Source organism: Lithobates pipiens, unplaced genomic scaffold (assembly GCF_037356315.1).
Source record: "Lithobates pipiens isolate NorthernLeopardFrog02 unplaced genomic scaffold, aLitPip1_a1.2 Scaffold_8, whole genome shotgun sequence".
NCBI lineage: Eukaryota > Metazoa > Chordata > Amphibia > Anura > Ranidae > Lithobates > Lithobates pipiens.
In genome coordinates, this window is record NW_027507903.1 from 677,134,623 (window position 1) to 677,157,429 (window position 22,807).

General features: G+C 46.0%; 1 protein-coding gene across 1 annotated transcript in view; it reads right to left on the reverse strand.

Moving 5' to 3' along the window:
• Positions 1 to 329: 329 nt before the first annotated feature.
• The window catches only part of LOC143962007 (asialoglycoprotein receptor 2-like), a 59,798-nt gene continuing 37,320 nt past the window's right edge, over positions 330 to 22,807 (reverse strand). The window contains exons 7-9 of the mRNA XM_077471350.1: positions 16,107 to 16,258; positions 5,396 to 5,502; positions 330 to 2,333 (exon numbers count right to left, since the gene is read on the reverse strand). Coding sequence (XP_077327476.1) covers positions 2,186 to 2,333; positions 5,396 to 5,502; positions 16,107 to 16,258 — 407 coding nt within the window. The 3' untranslated portion in view covers positions 330 to 2,185. The remainder of the gene's footprint in view (positions 2,334 to 5,395; positions 5,503 to 16,106; positions 16,259 to 22,807) is intronic.

Sequence of the window (22,807 nt, forward strand, 5' to 3'; positions counted from 1 at the left end):
TAAATCTGGTGCAGCTGTGCATGGTAGCCAATCAGCTTCTAATGTTGGCTTGTTCAATTAAGCTTTGACAATAAAATCTAGAAGCAGAGATACATCAGATTTGGCACATCAGTTTTAGTAAATCAATCCCAGTGAGCCTTGTACTAGGGCGAGCACGCGTCTAGTTTGATCATCATGCCATGTCGTAAAGACGGGGGACTCAGTGGTGAAAAACCATCTATAACTAAGTATTCTTGTTACATTTTCCAATATTACTAAATTTGTTATCTTTATCTGTATGTAGATGGGGTGCAGCGTGGTGCCACAGTAATAACACACACAGTCTTAAGTGCGATGAAAAGAATTTGTATTGAGACAATGCAGAGACAGTTCACAATAAACCCGGTGGGAAGACGGCCCAACCAGGAACAGTCATGGGTCCCAACAGCTTGTAGAGAGCAGGTTACAGCCTTACTAACAGAACCTGTTAGGAGGGACAGAGCCTCGTGCCCAAGTGGGAAGATGTCCAGAGAAGTTGCGAGCCCTACACTTTCCCTCCTCACCTGGAACTTTTCCCTGCCGCTAGTTCTGTCCCTAACCTGTCCCAATGCTATCCACTCTCAAATGCACGCCAAACCTGGGAGTCAGAGCCTTAAATAGGCTCTGCCTGACCCATGATGGCTGCTGGAGTCACATGGGGCAGCAGCATCCAATCGGGTAGCTTCCCCAGTGACCCAGGAAACCATAAAGGAACCATGTCCCTCTTGACTTCCTCTCTATCTGTAATGCCACTGCGGGGGGAGCGCTCCCTGCAGAGGAGAGAAAAGACTGCTGCACCTGCCTACATTTACTGCGGTTCACAATAGTAAACACTGAATAAATAGATTTCATTTACAAAAAATGGTTGTTTATAACAGTAATATTCACTGTTATAAGCAATCATAGTGTGTAGAAAAAAAAATCCCGTTCACCTCCCAGAGTACTATAGTGTTATTATAGTAACACTGGGTTGTTCTGGTCACAAAAAGTTTCTATGTAGTATGTAAAAATAAAAAATTTTGAATTTTTTATTTTATTTCTTAATTTTCCAAAAAAATTGTCATAAATTACAACTTCAAAAAACCTTCCATGCCTTTTACTAAATACCTTAGACTGTCTACTTTTCAAAAAGGGGTAATTTGGGGGGTATTTGTACTGTCCTGATGTCTTCGGGCCTTAGGAAACGAGATTGGCCGTCAGTAAATCAGGATTGATCAATTTTCAGATATATATGCCATAGTTTGTGATTGTGAACTCTATAACTTTCCTATGGACTAAATAATATACACCGATTTGTGTTATTTTCACCAAAGAAATGGAGCGGAATACATTTTGGCCTAAATTTATGAAAAACTATTATTTCTTTGCAAAGTTTTATAACAGCAATGAAGAAAAACACATTATTTTCCAGAATTTTCCATCTTTTTTTGTTTATTTAGACAAAAGTAGAAAACGCAGTGGGGATAAAATACCCCCAAAAGAAAGCTTTATTTATGTGAAAAAAATGATAAAAATTTCGTTTAGATACAGCATTGCATGACCGCACAATTGTCATTGACAATGAGAGAGCGCTGAAAGCTGAAAATCAGCCTGAGCAGAAAAGGGGTGAAAGTGCCTGGTATGAAATTGGTTAAAGACCTTGTCCCCTCTGGCAAGTTACCCCCCCCCCCCATGTTGATAACATGTGAAATGGTACGTCTCAAGAAGGAGGGTGACTCACTGGTTTGCATGCAGATCACCCTAGATAACACCCACATGTGATGCTGACCCTCCATGTTTGAAAGACCTGAAATTCAGTGAATGACTTATGGTGGGTCAGGGACACTCAGGCTGGGGAGAAGAGACCTAGGTGACACTGGACCTCCTCCAGCCAAGAAATCAGGCAGGGCTCTATCTGACTCTTGGTAGCTTCTAATGCACATTGGGAGACGCTCATAGCATGTGGTGAAATACAAGACCCTATACAACTGTGCAAGACTAAAGAAAAGGTTGGAAAACAGCAGATTGGACGCTCTGAGATCCGTCAATTCTAGAACAACAAGTCCCAGCATGTCCCGCAGCATTTTATTATACAGTCGTATATTCTATATGGCTGAAGTATGATGGAGGAGCAAAAAGGTACAATAGATAAAGATATAAGGTGTCCTCTGGTGTCCTTCAGTCCATATCAGAAGATCTGCTTTTCACAGATGTACTTTATTATTTGAGAACAGTGACCATCATTCCATTCATATCCATTCCTTAACTCAGCACAGTCTTCCCCTCCTCCGAAACCGTGATCCTGCCAATCATCAGGCTGATCCTTCTCCCAGAACCTGAAGGATAGAAGTGACAATAAGGTTTTAGATCAATACAGGAACTGAGCAGAACTGGGACCTCAGAAATGCTATAAAATGAGATTTAAAAGGTGTGAGCCCAACAACTGTGATCGGCTGCAAGAGAATTGACCACACACTACAACTCAATGGTACAATCTACTAAGGTTAGATCAGTGGTGGCCAACCCCATTCATACATAGCCCCTAGTTATGTGATGATCTCTTCCTCCCACCTCTTTCCCTGATTGAATATGTGAAGTTTTCTCCTCCAGTCCTTCATGTGAGAAGTTCTTCTCCTTCACTCCTTTACCTATTGATCTATGTGAGGAGTTCTTTCCCTCATCTCTTTCCTACATTGGCGTGAGGAGTGGGGATGAGCCAATAGTTTGGCTTAAACCTAGGCTGTTAGGGTGTTTGGAAGAATGGCCAAACGTTTGGTCCCCTCTGCCCTGGGAGCTGAGCATCATCTATAGAAGTGGTATTTCTACAGCTTCTATATATAACAGCTTCCTGCTGTCAGTGGTTCCTAAAAAAGCGGCAAGTGCTGGTGCCTGCTGCGTGCCTAGCAACCATCTCTGGTATATTACTCACATGGGTAACAGCAACTGTCATTGGCCATATTTTGTCAATGATGTCACTACTTTGCCCTCCCCTTCCCTTATATAGCTGATGACAGCTCAGGGAGCTGTCATTCAGCAAGCAGTACCATTGGGATTAGTCATGTACATGAGGTCAACCCAGTTTTTAATTCTGACAAGCCAGCAGGCGTAGGGCATCCTGATTGATGATGGATTTACAAGGAGGGGCTCTTTTTTGGGTATTTTAATTTTTATTTGGGTGTCTTTATTTATGAGTTAAACAGTTAATATGCACCACCTACTCATTGAGGGGAGGTGATATATGTAGGCCCCCATATTTTTAACAGGCTTACAAATTCTGATGAGATCCCCACACAGACCCCCACAACCATTGGCAACGGTCATGAAGAATAGACCCTTATCTTCATCAACATGAGGATTAGGTGCTTTTCCAGAGGGTCCTCCCTGGCATGGCATCCCTCCAAGTTAAGATCATGTGGTCTTGCATGGCTCAGGAAGGAGAGAAAAAACTGAACCGGGGGGCGTTCCGCCCATCGCTAATTAAGATAAAAAGCCTTCTCTGTGCAGCAGCCTCCCTCAGCCCCCCTAATACTTACCTGAGCCCCATCTCCAACCAGTGATGCTGTAGGAGTGTTTTGGCTGCCTGGGACTCTCCCTCGTCATTGCCTGAGACAGAAGTATGATGCCATTGGCTCCTGCTGCTGTCAAAGTCAGTCAGCCAATGAGGAGAGAGAGGGGTGGGGATAAACAATTCCTCGGTGTCTGCCCCCTTGTGGGTGCACTCAACAAGAGGAAGGGGCCAAGGACGTTGATAGGGGACCCGTGAAGAGGAGGATCCTGAGCTGCTCTGTGCAAAACCATTAAACAGGGCAGGTAAGTATGACATGTTATTTTTAAAGAAAAAAACTGAGACTTTAGTATGACTTTAAGGACATGAAAGCATTTCCAATAGGATCCACAGGTTTTATGATGCTCACCTTTCACTCACACAAAGAGGCAAGAGGGTGAAAATCAAGTACATCGATCAGGAGAAGAGGCAACACCCCGCTGGATCCTTTTATTACAGAGTCAGTCCCTCTACCCATCCCCCCACTGGTATGTTCTGCTCAAAAGGTCTTGCTCATAAAGACTGACTCATAGATTATTAATAAACATGTACTGAGGCCCTGCCACTGGAAAAATGGTTGAAAAACAGCACAGGGTTCGCACATGTGCAGAGTGCGGGACTCCGGAGTATGGATTTTGAGCTGAGAAATTTTTACAGCTTTCCCGGGATTTTGGTATTCCTGAACGTTTGGAGATGTCAAAGTGCCTTGGGAGAGAAGAAATCTCCAACCCAGTGTCCGGGTTTTGTTGAAGACCAGCAGGGTGTGTGTGAAGGACTGAGAACATTTCAGGGCTCCAGCCAGGAGGGAGGTGCGCTCCCATTCTGGAGACGGGGCTTCACCTTAGGAGACGGGTGTGAGCCAGTATCTCTGGGTGCATTAAAGAGGAGCTGTGCTCCTTAAAGTGGTTGTAAACCCTTACAAACCACTTTGACCTACAGGTAAGCCTAGATTAAGGCTTACCTGTAGGTCCAAGCAATATCTCCTAAACCTATATGGTTTAGGAGATATTTGCCCGAAAACGGGCACCGCTGTCTACGGCGCATGCGCCGTAGACAGCGGCCCGCAGGCGCACTGAACGCGGCAGTTCCAAAAATGGAGCTGCCGCATTTGTCGACTCCCGTGCGCATGCGCGGGAGTGACGTCATCGCGGCTTCGCCGAATGACAGCGGCGGAGCTGCGAGACGCCACCAGCAAGGTGGATGCGGCGGACTACAGGGGACAGCGGCGACTTCGCTGGCTCCTGTGTCAGGTAAGTGACACATAATGGGCTACTATGCGATGCATAGTAGTCCATTATGCTTTACCTTTGCAGGGAAAAAAAGAGGAAGTAAACTCATCAGGGTTTACTTCCTCTTTAATGAGGAGCTGTGTGCCTTAATGAGGAGCTGTGTGCATTGATGAGGAGCTGTGTGCCTTAATGAGGAGCTGTGTGCATTGATGGGATTGAAGATATGTACATTGAAGAGACGTTGGTCTGAGGGACAGATTACTAAGAGCAGAAGTACTGCTGAAGAAAGATCCAGGTGACTTGATATTTGTTGCCTCTTTATGCTGTGAGCTGGGAAAGTTTATGGACTTTACATTAATCTGATTTCATGAAAGTGGGCTACCAGTTCCTTAAAACTGTCATGGACTTCACAAAAAAAAACACATCTACCCCTGAGTCTTATCAGTATTATCTAATTTCATTACTGTTTTCTGGGTGGCAAAGTATTGTACAGCACTGGGTGGAGTGAATTAAAGTCTTAACAATGTGCTCAAGGATCCATCGGTGTGCCACCTTTTCAGATCATTTTGCCAGATCTTAGAGATATGTGAGAAGAATTCCGATATTTGGGGTTTCTATGTCTTACTTTGGAGATATGTCATAAGACGTTCCATCCACCCATCTCCAGGTTCCATCCCCATCTGTTAGACCGATCCACAAGGTTTGTTTGTTTGCGATCCCACGTAGAAATTTCTTAAGAAAGACAAAATATAGAAGTTGTTAGAAGGTGAATTAGTATACACACAATGGCTGATTAGGTCACATGACAGTTGGGCTACCTTTATATTTTAGGGTTTGGGTAGGAAACCGGGGAACCAGGAGGAAATCCACTAAAATGATGAGAACACGTCACACCCCAACACAAATGTAATCTTCCCCCAGAGGCAACGTCATGGTGGGGGCGGGAGAATTATCGTTTTATCTCTGGAGTTGATCTCCTTTTTAATGCCAATATTCTGTTTGCTTTGTTAGCAGCAGCTTGGCATTGCACGCCATTGCTGAGCCTATCATCTACTAGGACCCCCAGGTCCTTTTTCATCCTAGATTCCCCCGTGAGGTTCTCCCCCCAATGAGTAGATTGTATTCATATTGTGGTGTTGAGTGTTTTTCATATATCTCAGCAGGTCATCATCAATCGTGAACCCCAGAGGAAGCAATTTTTTGTGAAACGTGTTGGTTCTATATGCTTCTTTGTACAGTATTTTACAATTGCTACCTGTTTGATGTGACCAGTTTATTCTGTTGACTTGATTTTAATGATGGTACTATGGTTTTATGGAATTTGATATTAAAATCAGTGATTGTAAAGGCAGAAGGTGCATTCTATGCAACAATGTTGCAAGAGTGTCTCTGCTGCCCGGGACTCCCCTCCTCATTGGCTGAGACAGCAGCGCAGCACCATTGGCTCCCTCTGCTATCAATTAAAGTCAGTCAGCCAGCCAATGAGGAGAGAGAGAGGTGGTGCTGGGCCACGGCTCCATGTCTGAATGGACACACGGAGCTGTGGTTCAGTTTGGGAGCTGTCAGGAAGGCTCTGCCAGAAAACAGAATATTAGCAGTAGACAAATCCCTGTTCCTCGAATATCTGGAAGAAGAGGTGCATTAGTGCGTGGTAATGCACAAACGTATATGTGCATGTCCGGAATTTCAACAAATATGTGCGTGCGTGGACACATGTGCGCGGAGCATCTCGGGACAGATAAAGGCACCAAATGGGCTATTTAAGCTGGATCAGCACCCAGGATCAGTGCTGTCTCATCTACAGCATTCTGTGATTTGTCCTGTTCCCTGTTATCTGCATCTGCTTGAAATACTTACAATCAGGTGAACAAGTTTGTTGCGCTTAAATGAAATAAACAGTAAATAAATAATATAAACAAGTGAGTCCAAGAGTCACAAACGCGCCACGGTAGTGAAAGTTTCAATGCTGTGCCACCAACTTCCTCCACCTTGTGCGACCACCACCATTCATGCCCCCCGCCCCCCATGGTAGGCGTTAACACAATTAAAGGCATTCATTGACTATGGCCTCCTTTTCCACCCAGCTGCTCCATTCATCTATTCATAGAAGCTATACTACAGCTTCTACGAATGGAACACCAACTATGAATGGGTGGGGCAGACCTAACGATCATCCACTTATCCTCCATTCAGACATCATTTCCCATTCATAGAATAAAGAGGTTTTTTTTATTACTCAGGTGTATTGGTAATACTTGAACCATGAAGCCAAAAGGAAATTCATAAGAAAGTATTTTTTTTTCCCTAAAGGAAACCTATAATTAGAGAAGAATGTAGGTTTTCCTTGCTGACCTCCTAAACATGCCAGTGGCCTGGCTAGAACTCCATCCAAAACCTTTTCTTTCTACTTTTTAATATACTGGGAAGGAACTAGAACCTCCATCAAGTTGTCATTGTAACACTAAAAGAGATGAGGAGCACTGGATTGCAGTGGCGGCCGATCCATTAGGGGTACAGGGGCACCGCCCCCCTAATCAATGCACCTGGCCCCAATCTCCAGTGTCTTTATAGACCTTTCTTTGTGCACTGGTCCAAATTATTTGGCGGAGTGAGGATTATGGTGTTGGCCTTGGCCCCTTTGTTCCAGTGAAGGGAACTATTAAGGCGTCAGCATACCAAGACATTTTGGACAATTCCGGACTCCCAACTTTGTGGGAACATTTCGGGGATGGCCCCTTTCTGTTCTAACATGACTGCACACCAGTGCACAAAGCAAGGTCCATAAAGACATGGGTGAGCGAGTTTGGGGTGGAGGAACTTGACTGGCCTACACAGAGTCCTGACCTCAACCCGATAGAACATCTTTGGGATGAATTAGAGTGGAGACTGCAAAACAGACCTTCTCATCCAACAACAGTGCCCGACTTCACAAATGCTCTGGAAGAATGGTCAAACATTCCCATAGACACACTTCAAAACCTTCTGGACATCGGAGACTGCAAGTCAAGCTTTGTCATCCAACATCAGTGCCTGACCTCACAAATGTGCTTCTAGAAGAATGGTCAAACATTCCCATAGCCACACTCCTAAACCTTGTGGACAGCCTTCCCAGAAGAGTTGAAGCTGCAAAGGGTTTGCCAACTCAATATTGAACTACGGACTAATGCTGGCCATACACTATACGAAAAATCGGCCGAGTGGGCTTTCGAAAAACGAACATACGTTCGTGGGAGCAAACGATCACGCCATCAGGTAAGTAATGATTTTCGAACAATAAATCGTTTATGAACATCAATGTATCATTTTTTCGTGCGTTTTTTTTTCATATAAAATGAAAGTGTCAAAATGTGTTTGACCTCTGCACTGTGGCTTCCTGAGGTTCACGTATACGCACACAGGATCAACGCACGTTGGTCAGAACGATCCCTGTGTGTAGTAGAGATCTACTGCACCACTACGGATGAGCCGAACACCCCCCCGGTTCGGTTCGCACCAGAAACTGTGAACAGACCTAAACTTCGTGTGAACTTTAGAACCCTATTAAAGTCTATGGGACTCGAACGTTCACAATCTAAAGTGATAATTTTAAAGGCTAATATGCAAGTTACTGTCCTGAAAAGCATTTGGGGACCCGAGTCCTGCCCCAGGGGACATGGATCAATGCAAAAAAAGTTTTAAAAACGGCCGTACCTGGGGGTGGTGTATAGTATGCCTGTAAAGGGGCGCATGTTTCCCGTGCTTAGAACCGTGGATTACCACCGCTGGAATCTTTTTTTTTTTCATTTTTTTTTTTTTTAATAAAGGACTTTTTCAAAAGTGTGTTTGTCTTTTTTAACATTCTTTTACACTTTCTTTGTGAAATGGTAGTGTCATGGTTATGCAATAGAGTTCGTATGCTTACCTGTCTCCATGTGTTCATTTCTAGAGACCAGCCGAGCCTCACCTGACTGCTTTTATAATCCATCCTCTGGCATGACTCCACCCTCAGGGCCGCTGATAGAAATCATGGGGCCCCGTACAGCCTACCTGACGGGGCCCCCTTCAGCTCCACCCTGGCCCCGCCCCTGGTCCCTCCTTTAGCCCCACCCCTGACCCCACCCATTGCCCCTCCCCAGACCCCGCCTTGAAACAAAGTGTAGGTTTGTCTACAAGTGATATTTGTTTTTCTCCAGTCAGTTATAGGTTTGATTATCCAAAAGAAATACTGTTTTCAGATGAGAATATACCTCTTTAATATCTATATGTAATACAAACCATTAATGAATAAATAAAATGGTATTTTGGAGAGTATTGGCAGGGTAGGTATTGCAGAGTATTGGCAGGGTAAGTATTGCCAGAGTATTGCCAGGGTATTGGCGGGGTATGTATTGCAGAGTATTGGTAGGGTATGTATTGCAGAGTATTGGCAGGGTAAGTATTGCAGAGTATTGTCATGGTATTGCTAGGGTATTGGCGGGGTATTGGCGGGGTAAGTATTGCAGAGTATTGGCGGGGTATGTATTGCAGAGTATTGGCAGGGTATGTATTGCAGAGTATTGGCAGGGTATGTATTGCAGAGTATTGGCAGGGTATTGGCAGAGTAAGTATTGCAGAGCATTGGCAGAGTATTGGCAGGGTAAGTATTGCAGAGTATTGGCAGGGTAGGTATAAAGTATTGCAGAGTATTGGCAGGGTAAGTATAAAGTATTGCAGAGTATTGGCAGAGTATGTATTGGCAGAGTATGTATTGCAGAGTATGTATTGCAGAGTATGAGTAGATGTTGAACTTCAAGCATACACTTCACCTGTGTATTTGTTAGCTCCAGCAGGGCAGCAGAGATCACTTCCTCCCTCTTCCTGAGTGTCCACAATAGCTCGATCGCCCGACCCCTGCACTCTCTGCTCCTCTCACTCTGCTACTTCTTCTCACACGGAGAGAGAGAGAGAGGAATATCACTCCGCAACACTATAGGCAGGGGCGGACTGACAACTCATGGGGCCCCCGGGCAATAGGGGATCATGGGGCCCCCTTTGTCACCACCCACCCACGCACAAGCCACACCTATATATTGCACTGTTACATTACATGCATTGGTCACATAATTTCTCTATTGTATGTTCAAAATAAATGTTTAAAGAGTTAAGAAAATAAAGAACAAAAAACACACATATAACCACGTACATTTTCTGTGGGGCTGCGTCTCCTGTGAGCAGAATCACGTACAGGTACGGTACTTCTACACTTGCGGGTACGTGCGTTGTCTGACCCACTCCCGCCTTGATTGGACACACTGAGAGCTAATTAGTGGGTCTGGTGGACCCAATGTCCACTGGGTCCAGACGATTGTTTCCATCAGAGGCAGAACGGTGGTCTGCCGATGTAAACAAGTTAGATTGCCATTCTGTTAGTAGGAAAACCGAGATCCTGTGTGTCTGCTAAACAGGAACACAGATATGTCTTCCCACATTTAAAAGCACCTCCCCACACAGTTAGAAAGCACTTCCTAGGAACACATTTAACCCTTTGATCTTCCCCTGGTGTTAACCCCTTCCCTACCAGTGTCATTAGTATAGTTAACCATTACTAGTAAAAAATTCTATAAAAATATCCCATAGCATATTGGGATTTTTACCAACATGTAGAAAATACATATTGACCTAAACTGATGGAGAAATTAGATTCTGAGGCTAGAGCCCATAGCAGCAAAGTAAAGAAAGTATATATAATATACACACACACACACACACACACACACACACTGCAAAGGCTGCGGACATGGTACAGGGGTCAGAGGCTGCGGTCATGGTACAGGGGGTCAGAGGCTGCGGAGGGGTCTTACTAGGCTGTGATGAGAGGTGCGTGCCACTCCTGAAACCGCACAAAATGCCACTGCTGCCTTACATTTAAAAATGGTGCCGCCCGGTGCCATTATGTCACTGCGCATGCATGTTTGAAAATGACTGAGCGTGTAAGGGCTTGCCCACGCGGCGGCGGTGCATGTGCAGAGGACACTCCAGCCCCCCTCATCATACCATACAGGGTTAATGTTACTTTATGGTATGTGATGAGGCTGGAGTTTTAGAGGAAGAGAGCAGTGCAGCTGGCTGGAGCATGAAAACAGCAAACACACACACACACACTGCAAAAATGGACTATATCTTAATTTCCTGGAGATGGGCTGTATTGTGGCACCACGTCCTTTGCTGTTATTGCACAAATTCATGAATACGTTAGAAATATATTGGGCCTTTTCAGGTGCTACAGAAATATTGTACATACACATATATTAAAAATAATTATTTTGTGAAAATGCATGTGATGTATGTAGTACCTGAAAAGTCCCAGTTGATTCTTAACATATTCAAGAATTTTACTTTCACCAGGATCTGTCCTGCTGAGGTACAGGACAAGTTTAAAGCACATATTTATACAGTGTGGAAGGCAGAACAATCGTGACTCACAGTAGAAGAATGCAGTCTGCCATCCGTCCTGTTGTCTTGTCTTGGGGGAGCTCCAGTGACTACTTTATGGGTAGCCATGATCGCTACTGTGTTGTCCTGCTTGCTCTGTTCTCCCCCCGGGAGGGGGGGGGGGGAAGAGGCTCAGGTGCTGCCTGACACACACAAGCATGGAAGAGATCGAGCTTCACCTTTATCCATTGACCCGAGGGTGTCTTATACGAGCAGACTAGTGACAATGTCCAGGCTCCTGGGGTGGTGCTCTCCCCCTCCCTCACTCCGTCCGTCGGCTCAGCTCAGTGTCCTATGTGCGCTAGTTGTCAGCGCTGACATTTCCCATGCTTCCTCCAGCTAGCTCCTCTCCTGCTCAGGACTCAGATTTGGCGCCACAAATTCAGCTTCTCTGGAGCCAACGAGAGACGAGGGGTGTGGATTGAAGGCGGAAGCCTCCTCCCCCAATTGGAGAATAGCGAGCGATTCTCTCTCTCTCCCATTTAAACACAGCCACAGCACCAGATAAGAGACTCGGGGGTATGGATTCCAAATGCTGAGCTTCTCACGGGGGGCCCGAAATACAACAAATAGTCCCTCCCCTGCAGCCTCATACAGCACAGACTAATCGCATCTAATAAAATAAAAACCTTACCGAACGGGGGTGGGGTTGTGCGGACGATGATCGGTGGAGGAGAATCTTTTTTTAATTTTAATTTTAATTTTTTATTTACTTTGCAGTTCAGGTTGCCCGGGCCCCCCCTGCTGGTCAGGCCCGGTACAGCAGGGCCAGTTGTACTGGCCTATCAGCGGCCCTGTCCACCCTAGCTCCTATCAGAGAACTCTACATTAACCTTTGCACTGCAAGCCAATCCTGCTGATCAACCTTTGTGTGTTAGCTTCCTGTTACCTGCCGTGTGCTCTTCTACTGTTTTCCGTTACCGACTTTGGCGTGTCCTTGACTATCCCTGTTTGCCTGTGATCCTGACCTTTTGGCGTGTCCCTGACTATTCTTGTCTGCTTGTGGCCCCGACCTTGGCTTTGTCCCTCACCATCCCTATCCTCCTGTTGCCTACTGTGGGTGTGAGCTGGGGGACCCTGGGGGTCGCGACCTGGAGCCAGTTGCAGCCAAGTCCATCCTCACCACTCGAGGCTCTGGTGAACACCTGCTGGCTGTTAGACTCCACGCCCCAGGGAATCTTACTCTCTAACCCGGTGGGATTCATCTTGGTGTTCTGGCGGCCCTGCCTTCCTATCACCTTGACCCCCGTCTGCAGCAGTCAGCCGTAGGGTCGACAACCTTGCTGTGCACTCCTAAGCCCTACTGTGTGCATCTGTCACCTGGGCTCTAGGTGACCTGACAGGTAGGGGTAATTTTGTACCCCTTACCAATTCAAAAGGGGGGGCGGGAAATAGGGGTCCCCTTGTTAAAGGGGGCTTCCAGATTCTGATAAGCCCCCCGCCCACAGACCTCCACAACCAGGGCCACTGATAGGGCAGTACAACCAGCCCTGTTGTACCGGGCCAAGCCAGCAGGGGGGGCCCGAGCAGATTTCTAGCTAAAAAAAACGATTTGCTAAATAACTTTATTAACCTGCTCCTACTTGATTGGCAAGGTATATAGTACCTTTCTGGGCCCCATCAGGTTAATAGAGGGGCCCAGGAGGTGAGAGAAGAAGAGGGACTTTTTCTCCATTTTTTGGGTGGAGGCATACAATCCCTGCTCTGCATCTGTGTACCTTGTGCTCACTGTATGCTTTCCTGGGCGGATGGATTCAATTGTAATGCGGCTCCCTTCCCTCAATAAGTGCCGGGCTGCTGCAGCCTGAAGGAGAGGCTGAAAGAGGCTGAAAGAGAGAGTAATCTACCTGGTCCCACAGGCAAGCAATTCCCCTACACAAATCACATCACACACACTGACACACATCACACATCACACAGGCTGAGGCTTAGTCCCCTGACTCCCCATTGTGTGCTCATGGTCATTATGATGATCAGGGCACAGCAGGTTCTCTATGGCTCTGTCAGTGTAACATGCTGTGTGGTGGTGACTTTCTTAATATATGGCTGTACTGTGCGTTACACACTATATAACAGAGCACAGCCATAAGAAAGTCAGCACCACACAGCATGTTACACTGACAGAGCCATAGAGCACCTGCTGTGCTTTGATCATCATAATGACCATGAGCACATAGTGAGATGCTACTTTACACATGTGATGGGGGGAAGGGACAGTAAAAACACGCAGCCAAGATGCATTTTTACTACCCCCAAATCACTCCCCTTTAAGAATTTTTCACCCAAGCCTTGCAATCAGGTCTGCCTGTCAGTTTTTCCTGTGGACCAGTGGGTACAGTAGCTGTGTATGATGGGCACAGTGGCTGCGTTTGATGGGCACAGTAGCTAAGTTTGATGGGCACAGTAGCTAAGTTTGATGGCACAGTAGCTAAGTTTGAGGGCACAGTAGCTAAGTTTGATGGGCACAGTAGCGGCAATTGATGGCACAGTAGCAGCAATTGATGGCACAGTAGCTATGTTTGATGGCACAGTGGCAGAAATTGATGGGTACAGTAACTGCATATGATGGCACAGTGGCGGCAATTGATGGGTACAGCTGCATATGATGTTCATATGATTTTCAGTTTGTTTGCGCCCCCTCATAAATTTTGAGCACCACCTGCCACTGATGTGGAATGATTGAAAGCCCCATGTAGGTCTACAGGAGTCCAGATATGAATTGACTTATAATAATGGTTATTAAAGCGGAGTTCCACCCAAAAGTGGAACTTCTGCTCATCTTATTCCTCCCCCCCTCCAGTGCCACAATTGGCACCTTTTGAGGGGGAAATGGGGGGGGATAAGGTATCAGCTATGCTTTTCCACTTCCAGGATTTCCTGCCACAGAGCTGTGATGTCACCATGGGGCTCCCTCCTCCTCCCATGGCCCCTGGGCCAAAAGGGGAGAGAAGCGTGGTCTCGCGCATGTGCAGTAGGGTTTCCGGCATGAAGCTGAAAGGCTACACTGCCGGGTTCCCTTACCCAAAATGGTGGTGGAGCACCCAACAGCTGATGGAAACATCCGCTGCGGGTGTCGACATTGTTGGACTCCAGAACAGGTAAGTGTCCATTTATTAAAAGCCAGCAGCTGCAGTATGTGTAGCTTCTGGCTTTTAATGTTTATTTTTTGGGGGACGTAACACCACTTTAAAGGTTCACCTTTTGGAACATCTTACATGTTTCAGCTCCTGCCACCTTTCCCCCAGATTTCGTGACAGCATGGGGTCAGGGGCGGAGCCAGGGGTGGGGTTGTGGGCGGGGCCAAGGGGCCCTGTCAGGTACGCTGTATGGGGCCCCGTGATTTCTAACAGCGGCCCTGCCCACAACCACCAGCCAGGGTTGTGGGGATGAGGCCCTTGTCCTCATCAACATGGGGACAAGGTGCTTTGAGGGGTCTGTGACCCCCAAAGCATCCTCCCAATGTTGAGGGTATGTGGCCTGGTACGGTTCGGGGGGGGGCGATCTCTCGTCCCCCTCTCTTTTCCTGCGACCTGCCAGGTTGCGTGCTCGGATAAAGGGTCTGGTATGGATTTTTGGGGAGAATTCCACGCCATTTTTTTTTTTTTATTTAGCGTGGAGTTCCCCTTAAAATTCATACCAGACCTGAAGGGCCTGGTAATTGAATTTGGAGGGACCCCACGCATGTTTTTTTTTTATCAATGACTTTCAATGACTGTTCTCTGTATTACGGGGAGCCGACAATTCATTATAGCCGCGAGTGATTTTAAATTACTTTTTTCCTGCAGAAATGACACTTTGTGCAGGGACAGTTCTAAGCATGGGAAACATGTGCCTCTTCACACGCATACTATACACACTCCCCCAGGTATAAAATTTAAAGTAATATTACACTTTTATTGTTTCACTTTAATGATTATTAAAATCACTGCTCCTAAAAAAACTGCAGTTTTTAAAAGGTTTTTTTTTTTTGCATTGATAGGACCCAGGTCCCCAAACCCTTTTTAGGACAATAACTTGCATGTTAGTCTTTAAAATGAGCACTTTTGATTTGAACGTTCGAGTCCCATAGACTTTAATAGGGTTCTAAAGTTCACAGAAATTTTAGGTCTGTTCGCAGGTTCTGGTGCCAACCGAACTGGGGGGGGGGGGGGGGGGGGGTGTTCGGCTCATGCCTAGTGTTCAAACACAAGTCAAATATGTATGAACATTTTCAGATAATTTAATTCGTAACTTCGGATAAATTCGGATTCGTTACATTCACTAACAGACAAATTCGAAAGGAAATTCCAATACCTATAATTTAACAGTTAGTTATTATTTATAATTAAACAGATTTTCTTTCTTTTTTACTGATTTTTGAATTTCCGAAAAATCCGGAATTCCGAAAATCCGAAATTTAGAAATCCAAAATTCGGAAATTCGAAAGTTTGGAAATCTGAAAAACAGAAATTCGGAAATTCAAAAATCAAAAATTCAGAAATCTGAAATTCAGAAATCCAAAAATTCTAAATTCGGAAATCCCAAAATCGGAAATTCAGGAAATATGAAAATTCTAAATTCAGAAATCCGAAAATTGGAAATTTGGAAATTCAGAAATTCTAAATTTTTCGGAAATTCTAAATTTCGGAAATTCTAAATTTCGGAAATTTTGAAATCCGGAAATTCAGAAATTTCACAAATTGAAAAATTCAGAAATTTGGAAATTCTGAATTAATGAATTTGTCAAAATTTGTTAAAAACGAGTTTGGAACGAAAAGAATTTCACATGTCTAAAGTGGACAATCTCTTCCCAGGGTGAGGCTGGGAGCATAATAATCAAATACTGCTGGCAGTGATGTGATCAGACAATGGGACTAATACAATAAGAAGTGTATATCTGTGCATACCAGCTCTCCCTCGCTGTTAATGACCACCAGGTGGGCCTCCTTGCTCTCGCAGTCTTCCTTGGCGTCGTTCCATGGTTTTTTGTCTGAAGACAAGTAGTAACAGCTGAGTCCATAGTGGCTCCATCCCTCACTGCATAATGGATTAGAGGAGTCTGAGGGAGAAGGAAAGAGGATTGGGTGGGTGACGCTGGATTGTTATGGTTATAGCCATACAGTTTAGCCAAGATGGTAAAATTATAATAAAAGGGAATCAGGCACAGCATGCAGACATACATTTTGTGGGGGCAATGGGGGTACTCTACTACATGCCAACATCCCTTTATCACTGAAAAAAAATGTAAATTTCCCTTAATGGGATTTTAAAGGACACTTATCATCACAACACATTGATTTAAAATGATGTAATATGTTTATTAGTACAACATCATACAAAGATTTAAAAACATATAAGTAGGGCATAAAATATTACTTTGGAAACGTCCTAGATCAGTGACGGTGAACTTTTTTTGAGCCCGAGTGCCCAAACTGAAAAAATAAAATAGGTTTTGTGTTGCAAAGTGCCAACATGGAAATTCATGAGAGAGGGGGGCTGAGCAAAAGAGAGGGGGGTGAGAGAGAGAGAGAGAGCGAGAGAGACAATGTGAGACACGCACCATGTAGACCAAAATAATTGGATAGGCTGCACACCCACACAAATGCATCGGTTCAATCAGTTTATTAAAGCATCATAATACCACTGGATGGGTAGAGGAACGAGGTTGAGACGTTTCACATGATTTTGGGTTTTTACAAAGCACTTAAATCGCGTGAAACACGTCAACCTCATTCCTCTACCTCTGCCTGTACCATGCAAGAAGTCAGGGGGCTGTGGGGGGCCAGTAAATAAAAAAAAGTTTGTGGAAAAGAAAAACAAAATATTTACAATGCTTTTTTTCTTTTACAAAGGTTTTTATTGCAAATGAAGTATAACAAAAGTGTACAAAAATAAAAATTACTGGTTACAGTAGACATCAGACAGCATCATTGATATAAAAAATAACAAAACAACAAAAAAGACCCGACATCAAAACGTTGGCTATAGTAAGCTGTGTACATAATGCTCATGAAGAGGAAATGAAAATCCTAAACGATTCTGAAGGACTTAATCATCGACAAGAAATAGTCACTGTGGACAAAGCGTATGAAAACAAAAAGAAACAAAAGAAAAAGAAAAAAGAAGTACACATCGTAAAATAAGATAATTAAGAAGTGCAATATAGCCCGTCGGGTTCGGATATTTCAGTCCACCATAACCATCAGAATTGACTTGGCTCCGTCTCGGCCAAAGTCTTCTAGAGAAAAAAAAAAGACTAAGGCAGAAAAGAAGAGGTAAATGAAAGTAGGAAACAGAAAGAGAGCAGAAAGAGTAAAAAGAAAAGAACAGAGGAGGGGAGGAGGAGTCCATTCCACTAAAGGGAGCGGGGGATGCACACGGAGACCCTAGATAGACAAAAGTTGGTTGTTGAATCTGGAAGGTTGGACAGAGGATATCCAGGGCCCCCAGGTTCTGAGAAACTGGTCATGGGTATCGAAAGCCAAGGAGGTAAGTTTTTCATTTATCATGATGTCGTTCATACGGTTTTTAACTGCCTCGAAGCTGAGTGTAGGCGTTTTCCAAGACTTAGCAATGATCAATTTTGTTGCATTAAAAAGGTGTTGGGCTAGTTGACGCTCTGGGCGGAGAAGTTCCGGGATAGGTTTACATAACAGAGCTGCATAAGGGTCTCTTCTCAGGTTGGTATGGAACATATTTCGTAACAGGGCGTATACCCGAACCCACAATCTGCAGGCTCTAGGGCAGGTCCACCAAATGTGGGCCATGGACCCTGGTACCGGGCAGCCTCTAAAACAATTAGGGGAATGTGAAGGAATGAATCTTGCCACCCTCTCAGGCGTGTAGTACCACCTATAAAAGACCTTATATGCATTTTCTAATATGAGAACATTCCTGGAACTTTTCATGAGATTTGTGGTCATAATCTGCCAATCTGCCGGGTCCAACCGCGTCCCTAATTCTTTTTCCCATTGGAGATGATATTTGGTTGTTGGGGGTTTGTTGGTAGAAATAATAGAGGAATATATCAATGATATTGTCCCCGGGGAATGAGGAGTAGCCCTACAGACCTTTTCGAAGGGAGTTAGAGAATACGGGGTTGGCTGAGCCCGAAGGAGCTGTTGTATGAAATGTTTGAATTGTAGGTAACTGTAATGTTCCCGTAGGGGAATGTCGTGAGAAGAGCGAAGCATAGCAAACGTAACTACTCTCATGGGAGTGAGCAAAGAATGGACATCCGTGAATCCATTAGTAGCCCACCAAGAAAACTGACCAGGATTGTCTCTACTAGGGGGGAATAATGGGCAATAGGAGAGGCGTAGAAAAGGCAGGTGAGGGGATATGAGACCAGCCGAATATTTTATCGAGTCCCAGATGCGAAGCAAGTGGGCCATACACGGCCCTGCGCCTTTCGGCCGCTGCGAGGGAGGGAGCCATACAATGCTTTTTTTTGTGAGTTTTTTACCTGCATTTTGTAAATTGATAACAGGGTCTCTTTAAGAACCCAGGAAAGAGGGGGCGTGGCCTAGGCATGGCAGCGTGAAGACGCGTTCTTACAGGGTTCCCGGCCGGCGGCTCTCCCGCAGCAAATACGGGTCACAATACCGAGCACTAACCGCACTGACTAGCCTCCGCAGACACCAGGGGGACCCGACCGCCATCCACCCGCTTCTAAGACCGGCATGGATCGATATTTGCGGCCACATCAGCCGGCAGTCTCTACTCCAGCAGCTGCCAAGATGGCACCTACCCCACATGCAGATGCCGCGGAGGCCCCCAGCGTGCCTCACCTTCCTCCACAGGCGACGGAAGATCACACAATGCCGCCCTTCTCACCCTCCAGTGACCTCTCTCCTTGCCTCCCCAGATCGCTGGCAGCCTCCCCAGAGCTAGAAGATGCTTTGTTCAGCCCAGTGCTTACAGCCTCTCCTTCAGCTCCCATCCCATCCAGCGCTCTGTGTTTCAGCCTGACAGACATGGAGGGGCAGAGGATGACACCTGCACATCAGACCGCAGTGAGTACATTCAGTAACCCACACCACACACAGGGACTCCCTCTCAGTGCCTCCTCTGAACAGAGGCTATGGGCTTTTTTGCAGCCGCTACCCACAAGATCTGATATGGAGTCCCTTGTTCAGAGAATGGAAACAGCCATGAAGAGTGAGATACTCACTATCAGGCAGGAAGTGTCTGTGCTGGACTCCCAGGTCACTGTAATAGCACAGGAACAGGGCATAGTATCCCAATCTGTACAAACCCTGCAAACTTCCCACTCTGAACTCACTGACCAAATTTTACAGCTGCACTTACTTCAGGATGACCTGGAGAATCGCAGTCGCAGGCAGAACAGTCGCTTAAGGGGTGTACCTGAAACTGTCCCACACTCAGATTTACGCCAAACAGTAGTTAATATCTTTAACCGCTACCTTGACCGCCCGCCGGACACTGAGATTATTATTGACTGAGTCCACAGAACCCTGGGCCCACGATCAAACCCATCTGACAGACCCAGAGATGTCCTCTGCTGTTTACATTCATTCACCCTTAAGGAGGATATTTTACAGCGGGCTTGGCAGGTGGGGGTTTTGGAATTTGACGGCGCAGCTGTCCACCTCCTACCGGATGTTTCTAGGAAGACCCTCCTAATGCTACGATCGGTCAAGCCTCTCCTAGATGGCCTTGGAGAGAAAGGCCTCACATACAAGTGGGGTCACCCATTCCACCTCATTGTCCGCAAAGGCCCGGATACCTTCCCTTTGCGTCACCCTTCGGAGCTTCCAGACCTGTTCGCCTTTGCTGACATGGATCCAATCTCAGTACCCAATTGGTTGACGACAGCTGTCGCCAAGGATCCGCAACGTCAAGCCCCCACGGGTAGACCACAAAGAGCCCGTTATAGCAACCGTGGCCGTGGGAGCTATTCACGTGCAAGGCGGGTGGGTAATCCTCGTCCACAACCGCCGAATGAAGAGGGGGCTGGCTGATCCCTTACGCACAATTTGCTAACATACCCAGCTCAGCGTTTCGATTTTCTTGTTTTGTTATATGGAACGTAGAGTCAAATTGCCTTTATTGTTAGCCACAGATGACATGCCAGGAACAACGTTTGATGGGCCTGAAATCTGAGGAACCTCTGGCTTAGCTACCGGTTTACATTTGTTCACCCAGGTCCTAAGGCCTCCCTTATGCTACAAATGTTCCACACGAGTGTTGGTGTTTTTTTTTTTTGTTTTTTTTTGTGTTCTCCTCCAGACTCTGTGTTATGCCTACCGTCCTCATTTTCAGAATAACATCTTCACACTGGTATACTCCGAACGTCCTGTTGGAACAATGGCTACCAGGCTATACCTAAGGGCGGTAGCCCTTTCTGGGGTTGGGCTCAGATGCCGTATATCCCCATATCCATGGTATTTTGCTGACGTTCTCCCCCCCGGGCTCGGAGTATTTCACCAATGAGGGAATAGCGGTAGCTTGCTCTTATAACCACGACCTGCCAGTATACTATCGGCTACACTCACTTAAAGTTCTTGTTATAATGTTTGTATTGTTCATACGAGTGGGTAGGTCTGGGAGCAAATATATATGTGTGGGTATTTGTGTATATTTGTACATGATCTTTTAACCAATGCCTTACCTTAAAGTTGAAACTGAAAGGGGCATTGGGGTGTTCAGTTTTTCAAGTGGAACCGGGTTGTCCCGCCCCGGGGGAGGCCCGGCGCCATGCGGCATCCTGATTTTGGGCGTCGTGGTGCCGGGCCGTCTCGTGACTGGTGCATTGGATCAGTGCTAATCCCATGGGGATTCCCAGTTTGCTGCTGATGCAACTACTGTGTGGTAGTGGCTTGTGGATCTGTCTTCACCATGTCGATATTATTCTTCCCTTTTTTTTTTTTTCTTCCCCTCCCGGGTTACTTTAGTGCCTTACTACGTACGGTTATGATGGCTGCGGGGGATCCAATGACCGGGGCCCAGAACTTAGCTGTGCCTTACCACTCCCCACACTAGGCACGCTCTGTCCTGGTGGCAGTAGTTTCTCTCTGCGGAGCCTACCTTCCTGACTAGATCTTTTTAACCTTTACTCTTCTTCACTTCTTCACCCTTTTTTTTCCCTCTCTCCCCCTCTCTCTATTACACCCCGGGAGTCAGGGCGAGTAGGCATAAAGGGGGGCAACATGACTGTCAAGTTCCTCTCATGGAACATTAAGGGATTGAACTCTCCAGAGAAACGCACCAGTTGTCTTGCCGAGCTATGGAGGCAGAGGGTGCACATTGCATTTCTCCAAGAGACTCATTTTAGGGCAGATAAGATCTCCAAACTAACAAACAAACACTTCCCGACGGCTTATCATAGTCCATCCTCATCCTCTAAGTCTAAAGGGACGAGCATACTCATTTCTAAGTCCCTCCATTGGCAATATATTGACGAGTACCGCGACCAAGGGGGCAGATTCCTGCTGCTAAAGGGGAAAATTTATTCCCAGACCTTCACTCTTGCGAACATATACCTCCCGAACTCTAACCCACTTCCCACCCTTGAGGTTTTTTTGTCCACCCTCGACTCCTTCCTGGAGGGAACCCTTGTCCTAGGAGGTGACTTTAACTTGACTTTGGACCCACACAAAGACTCCTCCTCGAACTTGTCTTCCCTTCCACGGGGAACTTGACTTCTCCTCAAAGATCTTCTACACTCACATCAGCTAGTCGACATCTGGAGAATAGTCCATCCACAAGAGCGGGACTACACCTTTTACTCTCCCGTCCATTGGAACGTCAACACAAGACTCAACCAGATAATGGCACGGAGGTGGAACTGGCCCGGCTCCGGGAGGCTATTCGAGATCATTCCATGTACGAGGCGAAACATGTACTATTGAAAGCCCGTCGTTCATTCTATGAATATGGTGACAAATGTGGCCATCTTCTGGCCAATGCTTTACGTGCCAAGCGTTCTCAGACGTACGTTCCCGCTCTTCTTTCATCATCGGGCTCCAAAATCCATTCTTCCCCAGAACTAGCGGATACTTTCCGCGCCTTTTACTCCAATTTATATAATTTGGACCCACTGTCCACCTCCCGACCGAGGCCCCAAAACGCTTCAGATATCCGCAATTACCTTCAAGAAACTGACCTCCCTACATTGACAATAGAGGAGCGAGAAGAACTGTCTAAGCCCATTACTACGGAGGAGTTCACATCCGCCATAGCAGACACTCAGGCCGGTAAGGCCCCCGGACCTGACGGATTCACCCCCCTTTACTACAAAATGTACCAGGACTCTCTGGCGCCTTTCTTTCTTGCGGCCTTCAATGCGGTGAACGAAGGTCACAGCCTCCCTACAGGCATGCTACGTGCCTCTATATCTGTGATCCCTAAACCAGACAAGGACCCACTACTATGCGCCAGTTATAGGCCTATTTCACTTCTGAACTGTGATCTGAAACTATTCACTAAAATCCTTGCCTCTAGGATGAATGCCTTATTACCGCGCCTCATTGTACCAGACCAAGTCGGTTTTATCCAGACTAGAGAGGCTAGAGATAACACCATTCGGACACTAAATATTATAGAAAAAGCAAAACAATCCCAGGTGCCCCTGCTGCTTCTATCC